General features: G+C 34.7%; 1 protein-coding gene across 4 annotated transcripts; it reads right to left on the bottom strand.

The window, feature by feature from the left end:
* Positions 1–641: 641 nt before the first annotated feature.
* Positions 642–21,237, bottom strand: LOC139974704 (receptor-type tyrosine-protein phosphatase T-like). Of its 4 annotated transcripts, XM_071982038.1 has the most exons (30): positions 21,091–21,237; positions 20,144–20,251; positions 19,472–19,801; positions 19,006–19,272; positions 18,059–18,193; positions 16,409–16,558; positions 15,792–15,920; positions 15,120–15,266; positions 14,488–14,787; positions 14,090–14,404; positions 13,676–13,746; positions 13,252–13,471; positions 12,821–12,920; positions 12,268–12,332; positions 11,712–11,911; positions 11,310–11,397; positions 9,947–10,023; positions 9,653–9,689; positions 9,172–9,269; positions 8,788–8,913; positions 8,117–8,265; positions 7,326–7,461; positions 6,645–6,773; positions 6,190–6,280; positions 5,643–5,719; positions 5,201–5,335; positions 4,351–4,479; positions 3,513–3,649; positions 3,226–3,361; positions 642–2,367 (listed from the first exon to the last, which is right to left on the bottom strand). In XM_071982038.1, exons 2-30 carry the CDS (start codon positions 20,229–20,231, stop codon positions 2,272–2,274), a joined length of 4,158 nt encoding a protein of 1,385 aa, XP_071838139.1. In that variant the 5' UTR covers positions 20,232–20,251; positions 21,091–21,237; the 3' UTR covers positions 642–2,271. The 4 variants fall into 4 exon arrangements, 3 of the variants coding, with proteins under 3 accessions (XP_071838139.1, XP_071838157.1, XP_071838148.1); XM_071982056.1 differs by lacking the exon at positions 19,472–19,801; XM_071982047.1 differs by lacking the exons at positions 13,252–13,471; positions 13,676–13,746.
* Between the last annotated feature and the right edge of the window lie 210 nt (positions 21,238–21,447).

Genomic DNA, 21,447 nt, shown 5'->3' with positions numbered 1-21,447 from the left:
TTTTTTTGAAGTTGGTTCACGAGGAACTATATTTGACTTTCTAGCGTATATGGGGCAAGTGCTGTTGATCTTAAGATTCAGTATAACTTTGTTGGCGAAAGTTCCGAATATATTATGATATCAGTTGTTTCTTTTAAACTGATTACACTTTTACGGTGTTATCAAAAGTTTTATACCGGGAAGTAAATTACTTGTTAGTTTACTGAGTGTGAACAATTCTCTATAAAATGTCGAGTATAGAAGACTTGTATCTAAGCTTGAAGAACTTGATATGGTACATTTAGAAAGGTGAACGACCCCACGGGGATAAAAAGTATTGAAATATGATATCGCGTTAAGATTATGCAGTTGTAAAATAATGACTGTGGTATTGGCATATCACGCTTTAATACTATTATTACCTCCCTTCATAATATATATCGGCATGTGTTTTTATTTCAACGCCAGACAACTTGATGGATTGTTGGTATGTTTCAAAGCAATGATTTGTTACATCACTCAATGCACACAAATTGCACAGCATACACATTTTCCAGATTGTCAATTCTCCGTGAACACTATAGCTAGTGGGACTTTCACCAAAGGGAAGTGATAAAAGAGAGTTGTTTATATTAACTGTGAAACGACAAGCAATCAAGGTATCACTTTGAATGAATTCGTTTATTTTATCTGGATGAGAATAGAACGCACAATGGATCATGTTTTTATAAAGATAGGGAGTATTTATATCGTTTTAAATCGTTTGCACCTTCCTGAGTTTCCCCTAGCTATCACTTTTGTCAAACAATATGAAACTATTTTCAGTTTTTTTAGCAGGATAATAATTGAAGGATCAATTGGTCATGGTTAAAAACAGCAAGAAATGTTGTTCCAATTCGTTTGTCAATTGTTTGAATTCTTCCTCTTTCGATCCATCAAGCAATATTGCTGACTTTACCGACGTTGGCGCAATACAAAGGGCATACACAACATTCCCATATCTTTTGAAAAAGGTAACTGATGTAATGATTTATGCAAACATCATCGTAATTAACTATGATCAATATTAACGATCTATTACTTTACATCACGGAGAAGAGAATGAAATAAACATGTAATTTTATTAATTATGTTACAAAATACAATATGCATAAAAGACTAAAAGAAAGCAGATGTAAAATATAACACGAGTCACTTTGACTAATCCAGTAACTTTACTTGATGGACAATAGTTGTAACTGGCATTGTGTAGTCGTTCATGTGATGTGTTCCCCGACTTGGTTTACACAGCTCAATCGTTCCCGAGCAATGCTAAATAGCACAACTACATTCCAAATAAAGCACTATGTACTTCAATAAGCCGTTCAATTACTTCGGTACAATACTGAAGGAGAATGAGTTAGGAATAACTCGACTATGCGTCTCCCCGGCTGTCTTTGTATATTTACCTCAAAAGTAACTGTGACATTTAAGAACTCGGAAAGCAATAGTTACTCACAAAAGAACACCGTTGATGTGAAAGGAATATGCAAAGTGGTTTCTTCTCTAAATATAAGTTTTAATACGAATAGTATTGAACGTCCATTTTTTCTTCATTTTGAGATATTTGTCCGAAGGACAATTTAATATACCAAAAAGAATTACCTTGAAATATTAAGTACCGATATGTTCAGTTATACCACCTTACTGTTTAAATATAATGTTCCAATTACGTATAATATGATTGTATATGAATATGAAGCAAAGAAGATTGTAACGCTTAACTTGGCACAGTAATGTAAATATTGATTCACAATCAAGTACAGGTAACAGTAACAGGTGCAGTTGGTAGTATTCCATGTTAAGTATTACTGAATTTACCTATATGATAAATGATGATGATCAAGTTAAAGTTATTATTTACTAGGTATGAGATAAAAGCGTTCCATAAACAATACAAAACTTACAAGCTGTCTCTTACTGTCTAATTCAGGAAATAAAAACAAAAACAAAAAACTAAAAGTAAAATCATTTGAATGGCATATTGGAACTCAAATAGGCCTAATTCACTAAAGTTGAAATGTTTCTTGACAAGAATAGAATCAATAAACAATGTTTATTGATATTACGTTTAATTGGTTTGATAATCCAGTTAGAAGAATGAAGAAAATGATAATAAAACGTCACTTATCATAAATGCAATAACTTTACAACTAAAACTTGCTACGGCTCTTTGAAAAAAATGAACAGTAATTCTAGTACATTCCATGATAGAGACTGATTTCCAGATATGATGTCACAACTTGTGGATATTTATAGTTGAGTAATGTTGGCATATAAAGCTGGCTCAGTCAATGAAGAAGGGGATAAGTATTGCTGCAGAAGTTGATGACATAGGATATAATCTTCCTGTTAACAAGAAAAAATGAATAAGAAGAACCAGTAATAACATATCGACATATAATGGTTGCTGTAAATGTCTGCTTGGAAGGGACTGAAGGGGCTCTTAAAGCACGATTTGGCCTACACTATGTTCGGGTGGAACATTTAACTCCCAGTTCAACACTTAGCTCAGTATGAAATCTCTAGAGTAAATACATTTTTGATTTATTTTAATCTGAACAGAGACTATGGTTGGATATAGAACTTCGGGTAAACGATGGCCCGAATCAACCTTTGTATATTAATGTATGGTAAATTACACAATAGCTATATGTAGCAAACAGCGTATTCTTGATCCATATTAAACTCGTAGCTGGTACAAAACATTTGGATAATATGATATTCAAAACCGGCTATGAGGGTATGATCAAGTATGATGTTTTCCAATGGCCATCCCGCTAAGTTAAGAGCTTAACTGTATTAGATTCAGCATGTGCAGTAGTCATCCGCATGCCAGAAAATAACAGTAATAAATATTAACGACAAACATGCAGAAAATGTTGTTCGATGTTGTCGTATATAGACTTTTTCACATATGTTGGCTTGTGTTGATAGGAACATTATACCTGTGTTATTAATATCTTATTCTCTGTTATCTTTACTGTAGTCAATAATGGTGATTGGGTTTCTGTACCATGAATTCAAATCATGCGATTTTACCATGACAAAACAAGCATTAGAAGTGACGGGTTAATTAATCAAGTTACCAACTAAATGATACCACAACTATATATATATATATATATATATATATATATATATATATATATATATATATATATATATATATGTAATATCAAATAGTAAATATCAAATAGTAATTACCCCTGACTGAACAAAATGACGATTACTGGCTCGGAGCTGCCTCACAGTGTTGAATATGTCAACACGTCGTTCTGTCTGCACACGCTCTATTTCCGACTTAACACACAGAAAGACGCCACTTCGACCGACACTATTCCTAAGTGAAAGAAGAAAAGAAAAGAACAACAAAATAGTATCATGGGATTCTGTTATTTAATAATTAATACTTTTAAATTAGAAGCTTTTTAATAAAAGAATGGTATCGGCATATAAAACATGGTTATTTCTTTGTATATCATTATACTTACATGCAGTGAACCAGTGCTTTTGAATCTGAACAGTACCTGTCTTGTAAACTCTGAACTTTATCGATAAAATTCAATAATCCTGGCAGATCTTTCTTATCCCAAGCTTTAGCCTGTAGATGGTGTACTTTAACCGGATTCTACAGGTAGAGCAAAAAAAAAAAAAAAAAAAATGACAGAAATATGAATGCTGGTAGAATTGTCCAATATAACATCAGGTTATCATGCATGCACATCTTTCAGCATACTAGAATTATAGCTACGTCCTCTTTGTTTCATCAAGTACTGATAAGTTCCTTTAATTTAAATTGATAGGAACTTTGTGTTTGGCTCTACATTTCCTGGAGACAAGGAGGCGTTCATTGATTAATGATGTATGGTTAAGCAATCACCCAAATATTGATGGAAACAACCAACGTTTTTAATCATATCACCTATATCAGCACTACAACACTTCATATCAGATATATTGATCTGGGCTATAGATATACTTTGCATGAGAGAAAAGAGTGTGCATCTCTTCACCATATATTGTGACTGAAAATAATGCTTGATATCATTTTATTGTTCCTCTTTTAAGAAGGACAGGGGAGGATGGGTTACAAAATACTCAAAGTACATTGAAAAGGGAGTTTATTAGTATAGGTACATGGGTTCATATAAATTTAAATAAAGTACTGATTGGAGTATGATACATATCGTACCGTATACGAATTGGATACTACGTCTAAACAGGTTAAAGGGCGTTCATTGTATATTTGGATGAATTCTTTGATACCAAATTTGTAGCAATTGAGATTGGCCGATGGTCAGAGTCATACAATTCCTCCAGTATACTGACCTGTGAATCTATGTGGGAAACTTTGAAATGCGTGTAGTAGTAGCCATCTTGTTCGTTAGAGTCTGACAGCTCTACCGTCATAAACCCATAGTCCACGGTATTACGATCTGGCCAGTACTGAACACACGTCTATGAAAAGGAAATTTGTTAGACTGAGGTAAACTTCAGTTGTCAAGAGGTTACATTGAGTACGATTTATGGATCATTTCATACATAAAGAATAAAATACCTCATCTTATAGAACATTCAAATGACGTTTAATTTTTTTTTCGTATGAATCACAAGAATATCACTATTCGCGACGCATAAACTTCACTCATGGAGTGAGGGCTGTAATAAAACTGTAGTTTCTTGCAATGTACAGTTTGCAAGGATCCTAGACACCTGGTTTCTCTATATTTCTGCATAATGCAGTCAATCACTGGAAATTTCTTCTAGCACAGTCACGATCATTCAGTTCCTATAACATTAACTATAAATTTTGAGTCTTCTTCCACGAAGATAACCGCGGGACAATGTTATGTGTACACAAATATCAAGAGGGGCCTGAAGGAGCAATGCTTTAATTAACAACAATCTCCCTTTACAAAAGCAATATATATTTATAAAGGAAAGTAAAGGAAACAAAACAAGAAATAAAAATGAAGAGATGAGTAGAAGAACCTAACGGTAGAATAATGATCAGACAATATAACTATGTCCTTAAGTGTGACTTTTATACATGAAATCAGAGTGTCAAAAAAATTGCTTTTACGCAACGTATAATCTGAATGAATCACTGTTTAAGAATGTTTGCACTTAACATTAAGTTGCACAATTGAACATATGGCGACCACTAAGATTTAACTACCTCATCATTCGGGTCAATTTCGTTCAGCATCACAATAAGAGAGCACTTCCAATCGAATATCAGTCTCCAGAAGTCTTCTACTGTGTTCGGCAATGGTGACTGGGTCACAATAAATGCTTCACGACGACTGTAGGACTAATTAGTACAACTGCATGTTAAAATTTCAGTTGTGTTTAAACTTGTAACTCGAGGGATGCAAATTTCCATGTTAAGTTAAATATTGACTGGACAAACCAATTTCTACATTTGCAACTTAATTATGGTCTAACTCTATGGTGTAACTTCTATATGCACAATTACATTTAAAGGCTTACACTGTTGGTTAGTATTGAGTTTATGTTCCGAAGGTTTTACAAAATATACATAGTATTTTTAAGTTAACGCTTATCTTTATGTTTGAAAACTGGTATCGTTTTGCTTCAGTCGGGCACATAATACTCACATCAACTGTAAACGCATTAATGTACCCTTCTGTGTTAATTTTCCCCACACTTTGTAAGAAGAGGAGTTTCTTTGACACTACATTTGAGAGAATAGAACAGAAATAATGTGTTACAATGAATATGATGCAATTCAGTAATTGTAGCACCTTGTGCTAAGTTGTGAAACTGCATATGTTATATTGTACCAAGGTTGGTTCACATTGTACATAAAATTGTATTCTGATCCAGAGCCATGTGTCCAAACAGTGATAAGTCAACCTTTAATATCGCTTTAGCCGTTTTCCAGAAAGGATTTATTTTTTACAAAGCCCTTTGTTCAGAACTGTAGATGATAGAAAGTTAGCACAATAAACTATTTAATGTAATTTCCAACTTGTTTACAACTAAGACTAGTATGATTCAAATCTCAAATTCGTTGACTGTATATGTTATTGAATGAAATATGGTAACCTTTGAGAATGTGAAACTACTTTCTAGATGAATATAAGTTGACGTGAAACCATATATATGTTGACCCACGTCGTCAAAAATTGGCTACATAGTTACCAGGGGTGATAGCAGGAAACCGAACTCTGTCAGGTTCTGCCGGAGGACTAGATTTGTGAATCCTATCTCGATTATCGAGTTTTGAATGGATCTGAAACAGATTTGAAAAGAACATTACCGATTTCACCAGAGCAATCGTCACTCTTTTGAGCTAGTGGGAGTTACACTTCTGCAATAATGAATGACAATTTGATTTCTGAATTTACCCTTTCTGCGTTTAACGTAACAACTACTTTGTATTTTCTGAGCACTGAACTCAATTTGCTTTACCAGGATGAAACCTTCTGCACGTATTTTTTTGTGGTTTTTCTTCACTATAACTTCAAGTCACTTCAACCTTAAAATCTAACTGCTGCAAATGCAAGATCCAAGTGTTAGTATAACATAACTCAAGTACAATCTTATTTAACTTTTGACAGAACGAAGAAATGATATGAAACCCAAATATACTTTACCTTAAGCTGTTTGACTATTTTCTTCTTATTTTGGTCAAGTGACAAGGCGATCATACTCTCTTTAGGAATCCACGTTTTACCAGTCAAGTATTCCTCCAACAGACATTCATGCAAGAACGCGTATTGTGTCTGCCATAAAAGAGGTCAATTAACACGTGTAAAGTTTACGATGAATTGCATCTAAAATAAGTATATGGTTTTCGGTACTTATCAGCTGACAGTTTGACTAAACATTAACATAGCTGTATGATGAAATGGTCTACATTCTGCCAAAGTTATGGTATATTATAATATTTATACACGCTTTTGTCGATTCATCATTGATTGGACACCGTTTAAGGCCGTGAAACCATGATCATTTTTACTCTGTAAACTGAGATCATAGAACTTTTTTTTAGAAAGTACGTTCGCTTATGTGTCAATGTAAAATTCTTGACAGCAATGACTTCTCATTATACATTTCAGTACAGATGCTAAACACAGTGTCCATGTAATCCTGGTGACAACACTTAAACTGAAGTTTAAAGGTGTCTTACTACGATATAGCTTCCTTCCCACTTTTCAATGAAAGTGATTTCTTAGGAACAGCCACTAAAACTAAAACTACATGTTTTGCAACGGTTAATAAAGTTCCGTCTTTTTCAAACATCAATGATGAAGGACATATTTGTTCATATTTACCGGTCTCTGGATCATATCAATTCTATTTTCACGCATTTCCTGAACGTACCCAAATACATCGATCGTTTCAGATCTTCTAAGAAAGTCTACAAGGGTGTACAAACCAATAAAAGTGCCTGTTCTCCCTACTCCTGCGCTATTAAGGAAAACCAAACGAAAATTGAATTAGGATTCAGAATCAAGAGAAAAGTATGCCCCTACGAATGAAAAAAAAAGGTGCAAGATGTTCATAGCAAATTTTATTGTATTTATCATCATTGGTGTCCTCTACCTACCTATCACTGAAAATAATACATTGCCAATCAAACGAGGGACAATACGTAAATTGTGATGCCACGAGAATTCTTCCTTCGTGTGTGGTTACATGTAACATTGAATGTATCAGTTTAAATGAAATGGTGACTAGTTGAAAATGCATGCTCTCCCAAAATTCTCCCAACATTATTAAAGGTTTGATAATGTAATGCAAAGTAATAAATAAAATCTTTTTGCTGTTTGATAACACCCGCGCGAAAATACATATTGACACAAAATATCTTGTTAGTTTGTATTGTTAAATTTCGTCAATGGCCAAATAATTGCAATAATCTATACATATATTAAATACTGATGTTGTTATTGGTTATGCTTATATTGTAATCAGCACCATGTTTGAGGAGAGGAAATAGACCGTGGTTTCTCGTATGGTATACATTGATATCCATCCTCCCTACTCGGTATAGCGAAAAACGGATTTATAACTTGAAGGAAACGCGTCTACCTCTTTACTTTGAAATGTTGTTTAACCTTACCTACAGTGTACAACCAATGGGGCAGAAACATTCTCTTGTGCTGCCTTAACTTGTTTAGTGAGAGATATCAGAGGTGTCGGCTGCTCGGGTATGTCCATATCAGGCCATGTAAGGAAATGAAAGATCCGAACAGTTCGAACTTCTTCCTCCTTCAAAGAAAACAAACAAATTATCTTTCCATTAAGCAATACAAACTATGTGTCAGTCACTTTTTACTTGGTTTACATTAAAAATACAAGCTATTGAAATTTGTTCCACATATTCAGGTCATGATGATCGTTAAACACTATATTCGCTCTGTGATTGATGACATGACTTCAGCATTTCAAATTCTTGTTATCATAATGGGGTCGGATAAATTACATGTTATGTAACTTTGGGTTAACCAATGACAAAACGATAAATGACAGGGGACTACTGAAGCACCGCATCCCATCGTAGGCATACCCATAAGGGCAAAGATATTTTGAAAGAAGTAAAAAAACAATCAAATAGACCGTCGCGCTGGATGTGGAGGGTGCTGAATTTACTGATCTTGGTGTTCATGGCTTAGCCTCGACTTTTGGTAGCATATGTCGCCAAACGAACTGGCTTTTACGTCAGTACCAATGGCATATGTAATTCGATTTGCATATTATGTGGACCCGTATCCAAACAATGTTGTAGCCTACCAATGTAACAGTCATATATCTTGTAGTATAGTCAGCTACATTCTCGGACTTCAGCCAGGTAACATTTATCTCACCAAAAAAATGCCCTTTCTTTTCGACTTTTGGCCAATACTGCAAGCAGCGATCCTTGGAATAAAAACAAATGCAACACGTTGGAAGGTCTGTATGAAAGAGTTTTATATATAACTTTGTTTACTTTAAGTTTTGAAGGATATTGATTCTGAACGCTCTCATGTTTAAAAAAAAACAATCAGTATTGCCCCCAAAATATATGCTTTTGAAAACTTTAGGTTGATGCTGATGAACTTTTGGTAGTTGAAAAGAGGGAAATAGATTGGTATTTTCTGGCGGTAGATTACACTTGTTTCAGTTAATATTACTTACTTTTCCTCGCTCAACAAGGTTTGTTAACATTACAATATTTAGAACGTGTTCTTGCCATATCATTCTCCAGAAGTCGTTTAGAGAAGCTTTATTTGGACCTTTTTGTAAATTAAGAACAAACAAGAAGAAAAAACAGTGACAAGGAAGTGATGATCGATAACTTGTGATCATGGTTGATATTGTTTGTTATTAGTTAGTATAATTAGTATAATAGTTTAGTTTTGTACTCTCTGATTATTGGAAAAGATTGACAAATCTTCCATGATTAACCGAATTCAAATTTAATAAGTAAAGGGATTCTATGTTTGAAATGGATAATCGCTGATGCAATATCCTATTTTAGTTTTGCTCCGGGATCCTTAATGCGGCTTAACTGGATGCAATAGCAACTGAAGGAACTATATGTAAAAATGATTCACGTCAGTTTTAAGCACTGTTTTAAAATGGGAAGTAATTCACATATTTCCATGCGTAAACTAACCTTGGCAAGCTATGAAGGTTTTGTTTCCAGATAGACCCTGAAAGAGATAGAGAGGCAAAACGAGTTATAAACATCGTGATGCAACACGCTAACACATAGTTGATTTACCTTTACAAAAAGGATAGATTCTATGTTGTGAATGTTTCACTTGCTCTCGCAAGAAATAAAAGGATCATCCAGAAAAGTTCTAAAGAATTTCAGTTGTTTTTACTTATTTTAATTATAAGTCACTATAAATTATCAATTTTCAAAAATTTCTCACAAATATCTAGTCGATAATTTGTGTATTCATACCGTTATATAATTCGCATTATAGTAGTCTGAATGTGGATCACCTCCGGACGATTCCAAAACTACTCTGGAATGATCATCTGCAGAGGAAATCATAGCCAGAGACTTTATTTGGATATAATTATCCTGGGATAAATCATTATATAAAATTTCAGTTTCGTTTCGAAAGTGAATTAATGTAAATAAATAATTATTGAAGAAATATATACATGTCATGCGATACAGTCAATTATTTATTTTTGCTGCTCTTGTTTATGTTTAATGAAGTTCCTCATAGATAGTTATGAAGTTATAAATAGGTTATGAAGGAGTGTACAAAGGTTACTAGATTAAAAGGTATAGACAATTCTGTGTTCAATAACACGCAGTAGTCAAACGAGATTTGGGGGAAACAAAATGCTACATTCACTAAGTGCCCGTCTGCTAACACAAATGTCCTGATTCAAATTCAATAGAAAATAAATAGTCACTGAAAATTTCGTTCTCAACTACTGTAGCAGTATATACGTATAGTTTAAATCGAATAAGATTTTGTACAAACAGCTAAGAGGAAATGTTAACGTTGAGGTATTGCATATTTCATACAATAGCATACAAAAGTGCATTGAGGATACTATACCCATGGTGATATCGAGTGTCGAACCGTCAATATACCGGTGTAACCGGGATTTGGGGTCAACAAATTCTATAATAGCTTACATTAGATAATATTCTGGGTCAATGTATTTTTGAATTATTCCAACTATGAATTTATGAAGCCATAGCTTATAATATTATCGGAAAGGCCAGGTAGGTTTAGATTTACTCACACTATGAAGTATTCTATAGTATTGCATCATGTATAGTTGAAAAATGATATTGTTATCTTATTGGCTGTCAGAGACAATAACACACTATGTGCCATCAATCGTGTTCTTCTAATGACCACTTACCGTGTCATCAAGTTACATTTTCACTGTTCATGTGAAGCTTAGTATGTAAAGAGAAACTACTTAATGGCAAGAAGAGATTACTGCCATCAACTAGCGGAATAACTGAGACTTTTATAGATTGCTTTCAGAAGTATACAAGTAGTTCATTTTCGGTTTCTTTTGCCATACCGAGTATGGAATTGTTGATCTCTGGTAGTCAAATAAAACTGTTTTACAATTGTACTGCTAAATATAAGTCGGGATAGACACTATGCGTGCTTAACCAATAGCAAGCTATAAAAAATCTGTTACCTTACGGGAACTCACAAGAAAATTGCCAATGGCGCTAACATGACATTGGCATTCGTGGTTATTTCATTATGTGATTGTTATCACATCGTTTGTGCATCGTGTATCTGAAAGAAAGGTTTGGAGTAGTGTTCTCTGTAACTTACATGGTAACATATTCTTGAATCTGTTCTTTTCCTTGTTTTCAACTTTCTCACCGACTTCACTCTGATACTGTTTTCCCTGTCTCAGGAGCTGGAAGGAAATATTTCGAATCAAAGCGTTTAGTTGGATTTTCAAAAAATGCTCTCTTTTAAGGAAAGATAAAGCTTTTGAATTGTATAAGGGTAATTTTTTTTAAGATTTAAGGGGATCAATGTGATCCAATTGAAATGATTTCGATAATTGACTTAAATATGCAACTCTCACATATTTCTATTACTGTCGAGAAAACGCTGTAGGTTTGTTTCGGGAACTGACATATCTGGATCTTTGAATCTACTCAGACACATCCTTTCAGGTATGCCTTCTACTGTTATATTAGGAAAACTTCAATAATCAAATCGTACCATAAACTGCTCATTGAAAGTATCGACTGCACCGCTCTGACATTTTGTAATGTATCTCGCTAATTCTGTTAGAGGTATAGGAGCTGGCTGTTGTACGTTATCATACACTGGAATAGCTTGGTCATTAGTCTCATGATCAGTGTCTGGTATCTTCTGATCTACTTTCTCTTCTCTAATGGAGGTTTCAAGAGAAGATTCACCTAGAAATATAGAGAGTGAGATTGGTACAGAATGATGTGGGCTCTACTACACATTGAACCATTGTTTCAAAGCGTTGAATAGTAAAATACACAGAAAGCTTGAAATTCAAAATCTGATTATTGTATCTTAACAATACACAAATGATGGTTCTTGTTAACAACTATAGTAGGAATCTTGTCATTGTAAGAAATGTAGAGAGTGAATGAAAAGGGAAGATCGAAAAGTAGGGACTGAACATGGTTTTTTTTTCTCCACTTACCAAATTTAAAAAAATGATTTTAACAAACTGTGAGGAGACATGACATTGATAAATGGCAAAACGTATGAACTCAAGAAACGTTGCTTTTGTAATTACCTTTCTCAGTGGGAGGGCTCGTGCCTTCATAATCAATATTAGGAGTATTTCCACGGATCCGTCTTCTACAGTACGGCAGAACGTTCAGTAAGGAGACAAGAAATGAAAGGACACCAGGTTGACATTTCAGTTTTTATGTGTAATTGTATAGATGAAGATTGAATGTAACAGTCACAATTTGCTAATATGTAAATCTTGAAGGGAAATGATAATACAATGTATCCTCTATTTATACGCATGGAATTTAAATAAGATAATTATAGCATTTTTTTCTGTGGAGGAGTGTGGAGATAACTAAAAGTTACATGGAACTCATATTATGCCGAATTATTAGGGATAAACTTCAGAATCAAAGAACATGTAGTAGTAAAATTATGTCAGTTAATAATCGATTTTTTTTATCAATCGTACTATAACGGTGATTCTTGAAGGAAACATTGCTACTAACTAAAGATAAGTCGAGTAGAGCCGAGTCGAGTCAAGTTAAGTTACCATAGTTAAGTACTATAGTTAAGTCACTAAAGTTAAGTAACGCTGTTCGCGAAGTGCTCACCTTTTTCTTTGAATTACTGCACCCAAATAGATGAAGGAGACTAAGAGAAGACAGCCCCCAAGAGATGACGTAACAATAGGCAGCCATGATTTGGTGTTATCTTCATATTGACGTAGAAAATATGCAAAAGACGGTCATATTGATTAAGCTTGACATCAATACCAAGGAGAATCATATTGTTGATAGATAATGAATGAAACATTTCTATTTGTTCATTTAATTTTATAATAATTTGATTTAGGTCTTGGTATGTGTGAGTACATACAATCTCGTTCCACGAAAACATAGAAACCTGTGTAAGAAAGAACTTCTCCACAACCTAGATTTACCAGTCTGAGATGATATGGCTTAACTTGAAATTGTTCGTGATACATTTGATGACTTTGATAACTTGTGAATTCATGAGAGAGAGTTCTTGGAATATGACTTACCGATCCCCACCGAAATTCTCTCACTTTTTTGGCTCTCACCTCCAGAGGTTGTTAATTTCAAAAAGAACTCATGTTCGACACCATGTACTAATGAAGTGAATTTGTATGACGTCAGAGATGTGTCGTTAATGGATATCCTGCTAAAAACGTCATCAGTTGATCGAGACCGATAGTAGATAGTAAGGTGTGTCACTCCAGAACTGCAAGTGACAGGTGGTAACTTGTTAAAAAGGAAAATGATGATTGTAAATGAAAATAACGTCGTTTTAACATTTTTAACACGAGGAAGCAGCCAAAAATACTAAGTCATAACTTTTTGTATATTGCGTAGAGTAAAAACAGCTTAATGCATATGTTCATGTCAGAGTTGTTTCATTTCTGTATTTGTCAAATATGGAAACCGTGAATATTACATGTTACATACCTTCCATGATATCACCACGGTGAAACTTTCGCCGTCGATTGTAGCTGATGGATTTACTGGACTTAGAGGCACTGCATTACGCAATGAATAAACAACAAATTGAAAAATATCGTCACTGGATGTTTTAGTAAACAATAATTCGGGAACAGTTTTTGTGGCGAGATATTGATCTATATACAATATTCAGGAATAACCAAGTATCCGTAACTGGTATATGTTTGAGGGAGATGGGTGTGGAATTGTCTAAAAAAGATAAGGTTCAAGTGATATTTATAGTTTATTGTTCGGATTAGGGGTTTTTACGAGATGACGGTAAGGAACGTTTGGAAAAATGAGGAAGTTAATTAACATCAACATTTACAGGAATCTTTTCTTACCTAACTGAAATAGCAAATCGAATATTCAATCGCTCACCTTTGCAACGTGTAGTGACATTCAGAGATGGTCCACGGGGCCCCTCTCCTCCATCTCCTTCTCTAACTGCTGCTACACTGAACATGTAGCTAGTCTCTGGCTCCAAGTTAGTGTACATGTATTCACGTGGTTCAGATGCACTGACGTAGCCAGACTTTGACCATTTAGTTACTTTATCCTCTCTAAAGTACAGAGTGTATCCCACTACTGGTCCATCGCCATCATAAATTCCTCCTTCCCATGGTGACCAACTGATCGTTACTGAACGGCCAAATATCGATACCACTTCAGGACTTGATTTCAGGAGCGGAAGATCTAAGAAACCGACAAAAGAGCACTTAAAATGTGACGTAATTCTTAGATGAGAAACTTTGTTACGAAATACAAATAATCCTTACCATAAACTTCTACAGTAACTTTGAACATCGCCATATTTTGGTCGTTCTTTCTCAACTGACAGTATAACTTGTCTCCTTCGCTGACATTAGTTATGATGAAGGTCCTGGACCGACTGTTTGTTGAATCCTTATTAATTGAACTTTCGGAGACGATCCCGTTCACCATAAGCTCATGTTGGTCACGTGTTGCAACCAGATCGAGGCTATCCAGATCTCCTCTAGGCCCTTCAACAGCGACGCACGTGACCCTCCCTGGGATTCCGGGATTTTGTTTTATGTATATTGTGCTATCAGACAAACCTATTTGTTGTAATAAAAGAAAGATCTCAATTTCTTGAAAAACGAATTGGTACTTATCTATCATACTATATTTTTCAGAAATGCACAGAACCTGTAAGTGGTATTTAAGTAATGGGTAGAATTATAAATAATGTTCATGCATGGACACGATTATTATTCCTTAATAAGACTTGATGAATTTGAGTGAGAGCGAGAGATGTTGAGTGCGAGGGGTTGGGGAGGGGCTGTAGGTTGGGGGGGGGTTAGTGCGGGAGTGGTTTGGCATTTGTTACTTTTTATTACAAAGTGATAGCTTCAAAATCAACCCCGCAAAATAAATGACTGGCAAATACCTGTTTGACAACTAAATGGAGGAAATAGATCGACCCACTGAGGAAGACATCCACCCGTCTGACATAATCCAGACTCTCGGTTACACCTCTCTTTAACACAATGACACTTCTGAGAGCAATCTGAGCCATAGAACATTCCTTCACATTCTTCGATAGAAACATATTATTATAGAGTAAAGGAAAAGAAGCAAATGTGTTAAAATAAATTTGGCAAATTTGATTAAAGCTGTGAATTCCAAAAGACATAATTCTGTTTCCTTAAGATTTCGTTGCATACATCATTTCTTAATTGGCTGTGTGAAAAACTTGAATCACTTGCAAATCTTTTCACGATTAATCAAATCAGCAGTAATTAGTCACAGATGATGGTTTTTATCAGGAGAAGCAATGCCCCGTAATGTAAAATAGCGGTTAACGTTATTTACCTAATTACCACAAAATATCATTAAACCAGAAAGATTGAAATCACCAATTCTTTGCTTTTTGTGTCAACAAAAAAGTTGAATGAAATATTTCCCTAATTTCCACATTAACTTTAACGACTTAATTTTCACAATTGCCACATGAAGTCACTTGTAGAAAGATAAGCTGATGTGTGTCAGTTGCCCTGTATGTAGAGAATAAGAGAATAAATACATGTCCATCCAAGGATCTTTTGTAATAACAACTGACCTTGACAATTACTTCCTGCTCGTCTAAAAGAACATTTACCAGTGCATTCTCCAGTAAACCTATTACAAAGGTTACTGTTACAGTTACAGGTTTGTAAGCAGCTGGCTCCATACTTTCCTGGCTCGCATTCTATTGTACAAACAAAAAGGTCCCAACAAGATAAATAAAGGTTGTATTTGCAGTACCTGTGGCTTTAAGTCTAATATGAAAGAGCTCTTTGAAAAGGGAAAACAAACGAAAAAGAAAATAAGTGCATGCTTCTGTAATAATATACCATGTGAAAAGATACCAGTTTGCATTTTAATGCCAAAGATGAATCAAACCTCATATGATCCGTAGTGCTGATAGAATATCGTGTGAAGCTATAGAGATTGCCAAAGAGATAAGAGAAATCTATCTCTGATTAACAGAGATTAACAGAGATGTAGTGTAATATAACTATGTGAGGGTAATCCCAGTTTGCTAATGTGTTTTTAAAGATTATGTCATCATAATCCGTCAACGCCATTCCTTCACTCTGCAAAATATGCTTGAAAGTGGAGAAAGCAGAGTAAACGTTTAAATTTGTTGATTTCATAGCGTATTTAAAGTGCCGACAAGATGTCATTGGTTCATACCTTCGTTACACGCTATTCCTTTATAGCCAGTTATACATCTGCAGCCAAATGGATGTCTGAGACAGAATAAGTTACCTTCACACCTTTGAGGCTCATGTGTAGCTGAACATTTGAATTCGCAGTCATCCCCGAAACTGTTAAAGCCACATGCTGTTGGAATGAAGAGCTAGTAGTTAGGCCTATGTTCGTTCGTTCGTCCTTCAGTAAAGTAGCCACGTACTATTAATCAGTTTGTTCGTGTCAGCTATAGTTTACTTCTACCATCGAGAAATGTTTTAGTACAATGTATAAGTTATCGATAATGGTGTTAAAATATTAAATCTCCTTGATAATCAGTACATACAAAAAGCCACGCAAAATTCCTTACAAATAATTTCACATATAGGGCTAGCGTTAACTTAACGGTAGCCCCTTCAATATCAAACTCAGGCCTTAATCATGCAGTTGAATAAACATTTTTCTTTCGTCTGCTGTAATCGCATTCTATGAGGATTTAGAACGCGACAAGGATATACGGTAACAGAAATACATACTGGTGAAGTAAACAACTTTACGTTGCTATTTAATTTAAAATAAACATGACGTCCACTGGTATGTAGCAACACTGCAACGGTATCTTTAAGTTTGCTATGTAATTTCCCAACCAACTTTCCATACAATTCATTTCTTCTTTTATTTTGCCCTTCTCCCCCTTGCTTTGAATTCTTGTAATTGTTTTTGTTTAGACTAAGTGTAAAAGGTTGTACAGGTAAGTCTCTCATACCTAGAACGAGGAAAAAATCGAATTAAAATGACTTTTAATGCGACATAAATCATTTTTCAAACATATATTGTACTTAAGCCGTTGAAACGCCTCCTTACTGTCACTTGCAGGGTATTATTGCAACTGTAGCAAAATCGAATACATATAAGTTAGGGTTATAATACTTATCAATCTGTTATGAAAGGTAATACTGACAAAATATTGAAAGGAAACCGATGACGTGATTCAAGTAGTAACTGTAAGCTTGAGAAATTTACCCTCTCTGAATGTAATTCCCCCCCCCCCCCCCCTACTCATTGCAAACTGAATTATGATATTCAATGTCAACTTACCAAGACCTTTGTGATTATTTTATCGTCATATGAACAGAGGTTAAGATGAGGAAGCACAGGTATTCAACCTTACAGAAGTTAATTCTGTCACTGAGTTTATTGGACGTACTCATGCAAGAATTTAGTTGGTTATCTATAGCTTTTTCAAACGACTACACGTTATTTATAGTGTATCAAACTGTCTTCTTACTTTTTACACACAGAATGTATGCGCTCATTTCGTCTGCCATATCTTATTTACAAAATAGGGATGATATTTTCCTTCATTTGGTAGCAATGTGTTACCGTGTATGACGTCAAAACAACAAGATAACAATTACAGTTCTCAATCAAGAAGAATTATGATAACAAATCTACAGAACAGTAATCGGAGTGCGACGATGAAGTCAGACATGGATACACATGCGATTCGCTTGGATCGAAATATTTCATGTTACATAACTTCATTCATGATTTTTGAACTAATGATTTAAATGGAGTGTATTTTTGGGTACAGGCGCATAGCCTGATTAAGTTTCATATTAAACTTCGCAAAAATGAAAGAGAATTTAGTACCTTCTTTACATTCACCCCCTTTGAAGCCCGGAGGACAAACACATTTTCCGGTGTTTTCATCACAGATTCCTCCATTGTAGCAACTGTTGCAAACACCAGTACAGTTAGGAGGACCCCAACGAGTGGCTGGACAGGCTGCAATAAACACATCGCATACTTCGATCAGATATTTACGTCATAACAGTACATTACTTGATAATACTTTTAAAATAGCTGTTTGCATTTAATAACCAAAATTTATAAATATCTAAACCCTTAAAGAAAATTGTATGGAACTTGGTTTCAACTATGCAGACAAGGAATTTACAAAGGGCTTATTCGTGTACATAAATAAGTAGATCAAAAGCCAAAAACTAATTGAGTGGTTACAGTTTGTGTACATTAGGGTATTCCATGTCCGATCAGATTCACGCATTTCCTGATGCATTATTTCTCGTTAATACATTGGATGTTGTTAATGCATTACTTCTTGTTATTGCATTTCTTCTTGTTAATTCGTTGCTTCTCGTTCATGCATTACTTTTGTTCATTCTTTGCTCTTTAATCATGCATTGCTTTTTGTTCATGCATTGCTTTTTGTTCATTCATTGCTTTTTGTTTATGCATTGCTTTTTTGTTAATGCGTTACCTCTTTTTCATGCATTATTAGTTAATGCATAACTTCTTAATGCATTTCTTGACAAAGTCAGAAATTATGTAATTTTCCATTGATCTATAAATTGCGAAGAAGCTACAAACAGCCATTTTCTGATTTAGAATAACTACTTATTAGCAGAATATGATATTTCAATGAACAAAATCTGCTCCAAGTTGTTTGAAAGACATAGCAAAATTAAATCTTGTGTTTTATCTTTTGCGTAATGCATCTGCAGACCTAAGCAGAATAAGACTAATTTTGTGGTTGAAATTATTTAACATTGCTATGTAATAGTTTAAGACAAAATCACCTCGCACAATAAGCAAATTCAAAGCTTGCTTGGCTTGGCTCCTCTCGCCATCAATGTAACATTCAAACACTCCTGCATCGTCAAGTTGTAAAGGTCTCCTGATGGTGTAGTTAGATAAACCGTCTGTTGATGATATCGATACATTGTCCTTCATCCACCGAAACGTAGAAACATCCCCACCAGTCGGACTCATCATATTGATGCTGACCTCGGTGTCTCCGATATTAAATGTCTGGGATAATAACTCATTGACTGGGAGGATATCAGCTATCGAAAAAGAGAAATTCACACTGTCATTATAGCCTCTTCAATTTTCATCGCAAAGATAAGTTTCCCGCAATTCTTCTTCATGAGTATGTTTTTTCGCTATGCTCCTAATTACACTTCAACATTATTAAACAAAAAAAAAAGTTTCATTATCGCCCTAGTAATAACGCTTTCACGCGTTTAAGATTATTACACCTACCATCTGATCTCAAACGAATATGTGAGACTGTCGTGTCTTTCTTCCCGGCGACCTGAGCAGTACAATCAAATACTCCGAATGCATCAGTGATCTGAAAGTTATTCCAGTAAACTTTATACCTTGGCCACTCTTTATGATAAAAATATTCTGCTTCTGGAGGATCAGGATTCTGATTTTCAGTGTTTCTCGTCCATACATGTCTAGTAGACGTCATGGTGACATCCGTCTCAATATTTAGTTTTGGATCACTGACGTAGCACTGGTATCCTAAGTTATTGCTGCTATCACTGTACATGTATCTCTCAGCTAGTAACGTTACTTTTATAGGCTCTAAGACGAACATAAGATACAATAAATTTCTTAATATTATTTGAAACAACTGAAAAAACAAAACAACAAAAACTTCGTTTCCTACTCTTTGATTTGTTTAAAAATAAAATAACAAATGATAGAAAGTGCTAGTGGGGTGTCAATACAAATGTCAATATTCCTTTTTCTAAGCGACCCGTTGCATTATTGTAATTTTAGAATTATTGGAAAAACCCGGTTTCTTAGCATTACCTGCAAGAAAATGAAAATTAAGATTTTACAAGTTAAAATAATGGATTATATGTCAATTTGATAATGCTCTATGGCAGGTTTTTCCTATAAAGTTCTTATGTAAAGCAGTACCTTCCGCATTGCCAATAAGCCACACCACGATAAAGCACATCACTGATGGGAGGAGTTTATAATAAATACCCATATCGGCAGCCATCATAATAGTTTGGTAAGATTTACCTGAAAAGGAAACGTTAATTTAGTAATTCAGTTGTAAAAATAGGTTGATAACTTTTAATAATGATAACGAATATTTGAGTATTGATGATGTAAAGGTTTTCAATAATTATGGTAGTCTGTGGCTGACGGAGGGGTGGGGGTAGTTGGGCATGGCCCCTGAAATTGTCAGATTTTTCTGTTAAAATACAGTGGCACTCCCTAAACAGAACCCAATTTCCCCATCTTCTTTGGGTATGATGAAACTATAGTCAGCTTGAGGTTTAATGCATTTATTATTCAGAACCCGTCGTCCACAAAACTATGAGCCCGTGAATCTTGTCAATTTTGTCATTTAGCTATTTTTATTGAAAGAGAGAAACAGGATGAATGTTGTCAGAACGTTATCTATTTTAACGATCACTCTAACACAATATCGATGTCACTTGCTACTAATCATGCACCTATTTGATGTTCTATTTTCAGTGAGTGCATTATAATCCTTAGTCACAGACCGTTTATTGAGTTTTAAGTTTATTTGAAGATTACAGCAGTAACCAAAGGTATTGCACCCGTAAGGTCTACTTGCACTATCTGATAAAATTTGAAATGTGTTAACTGCATTCCCCCTCCCCCTTCCCACCACGGAAGGTTAAGAAGGGTTAGAAGAAGGGTTAGAAGAAGAAGGGTTAGAAGTAGAAGAAGAATATTCAAGGTAATTATTGTAATTATCGCTTTTCGTTATCAAAGCATTCATGTGCGATCTCCAACCCGATGCAATATTACTAGCTTTCTTATCCAGAGTTAAATGTCCATCAACAATTAATATAATATCAGTAGTTCAAGTTTAAAGTCAAACTTACCCAAGCTGGGAATGCTTTCCAGGCAGGTTCTAAGATGAACTTTGGTGCAAGCCTTCTTAAAACATTGTAGTTATGTACGTATTCAACAGCGTCCTATCGTAAGCCCTATAATGTTTTTGAGCAGGGTGTATAGAATGCATCGATATCACGTTTCATATTGTTTATTATCGCACATTGTTTGGATTCCGGAAGTATTTGAAAATTAGAAGGTGAATACATATACAAGTACATCCTCTTTCTCTTTCCAGGTGAAATTCTTGATAACAGATATGTGGATTTAAGGTTTTTTTGTTTTTTTTTATTTATTTATTTTTTTTGGGGGGGGGGGAGGAAAACAATCATATATTCAATACATTA

This window comes from Apostichopus japonicus, chromosome 2, assembly GCF_037975245.1.
Source record: "Apostichopus japonicus isolate 1M-3 chromosome 2, ASM3797524v1, whole genome shotgun sequence".
In the NCBI taxonomy this organism is placed as follows: Eukaryota; Metazoa; Echinodermata; class Holothuroidea; order Aspidochirotida; family Stichopodidae; genus Apostichopus; species Apostichopus japonicus.
Note: the sequence above shows the minus strand (reverse complement) of the source record. Positions and strands in the feature narration are given on the sequence as shown.

Bases quoted from the DNA above. Each gene is read 5' to 3' on its own strand.
- LOC139974704 (XM_071982038.1), bottom strand. From the start codon at position 20,231: ATGATGGCTGCCGATATGGGTATTTATTATAAACTCCTCCCATCAGTG. The intron at 14,788-15,119 runs GTATTTGCCAGT...TACAACAAATAG, and splicing joins TCCATTTAGTTGTCAAACAG to GTTTGTCTGATAGCACAATA. The intron at 7,462-8,116 runs GTAAGGTTAAAC...TTTCCTTAATAG, and splicing joins CCATTGGTTGTACACTGTAG to CGCAGGAGTAGGGAGAACAG.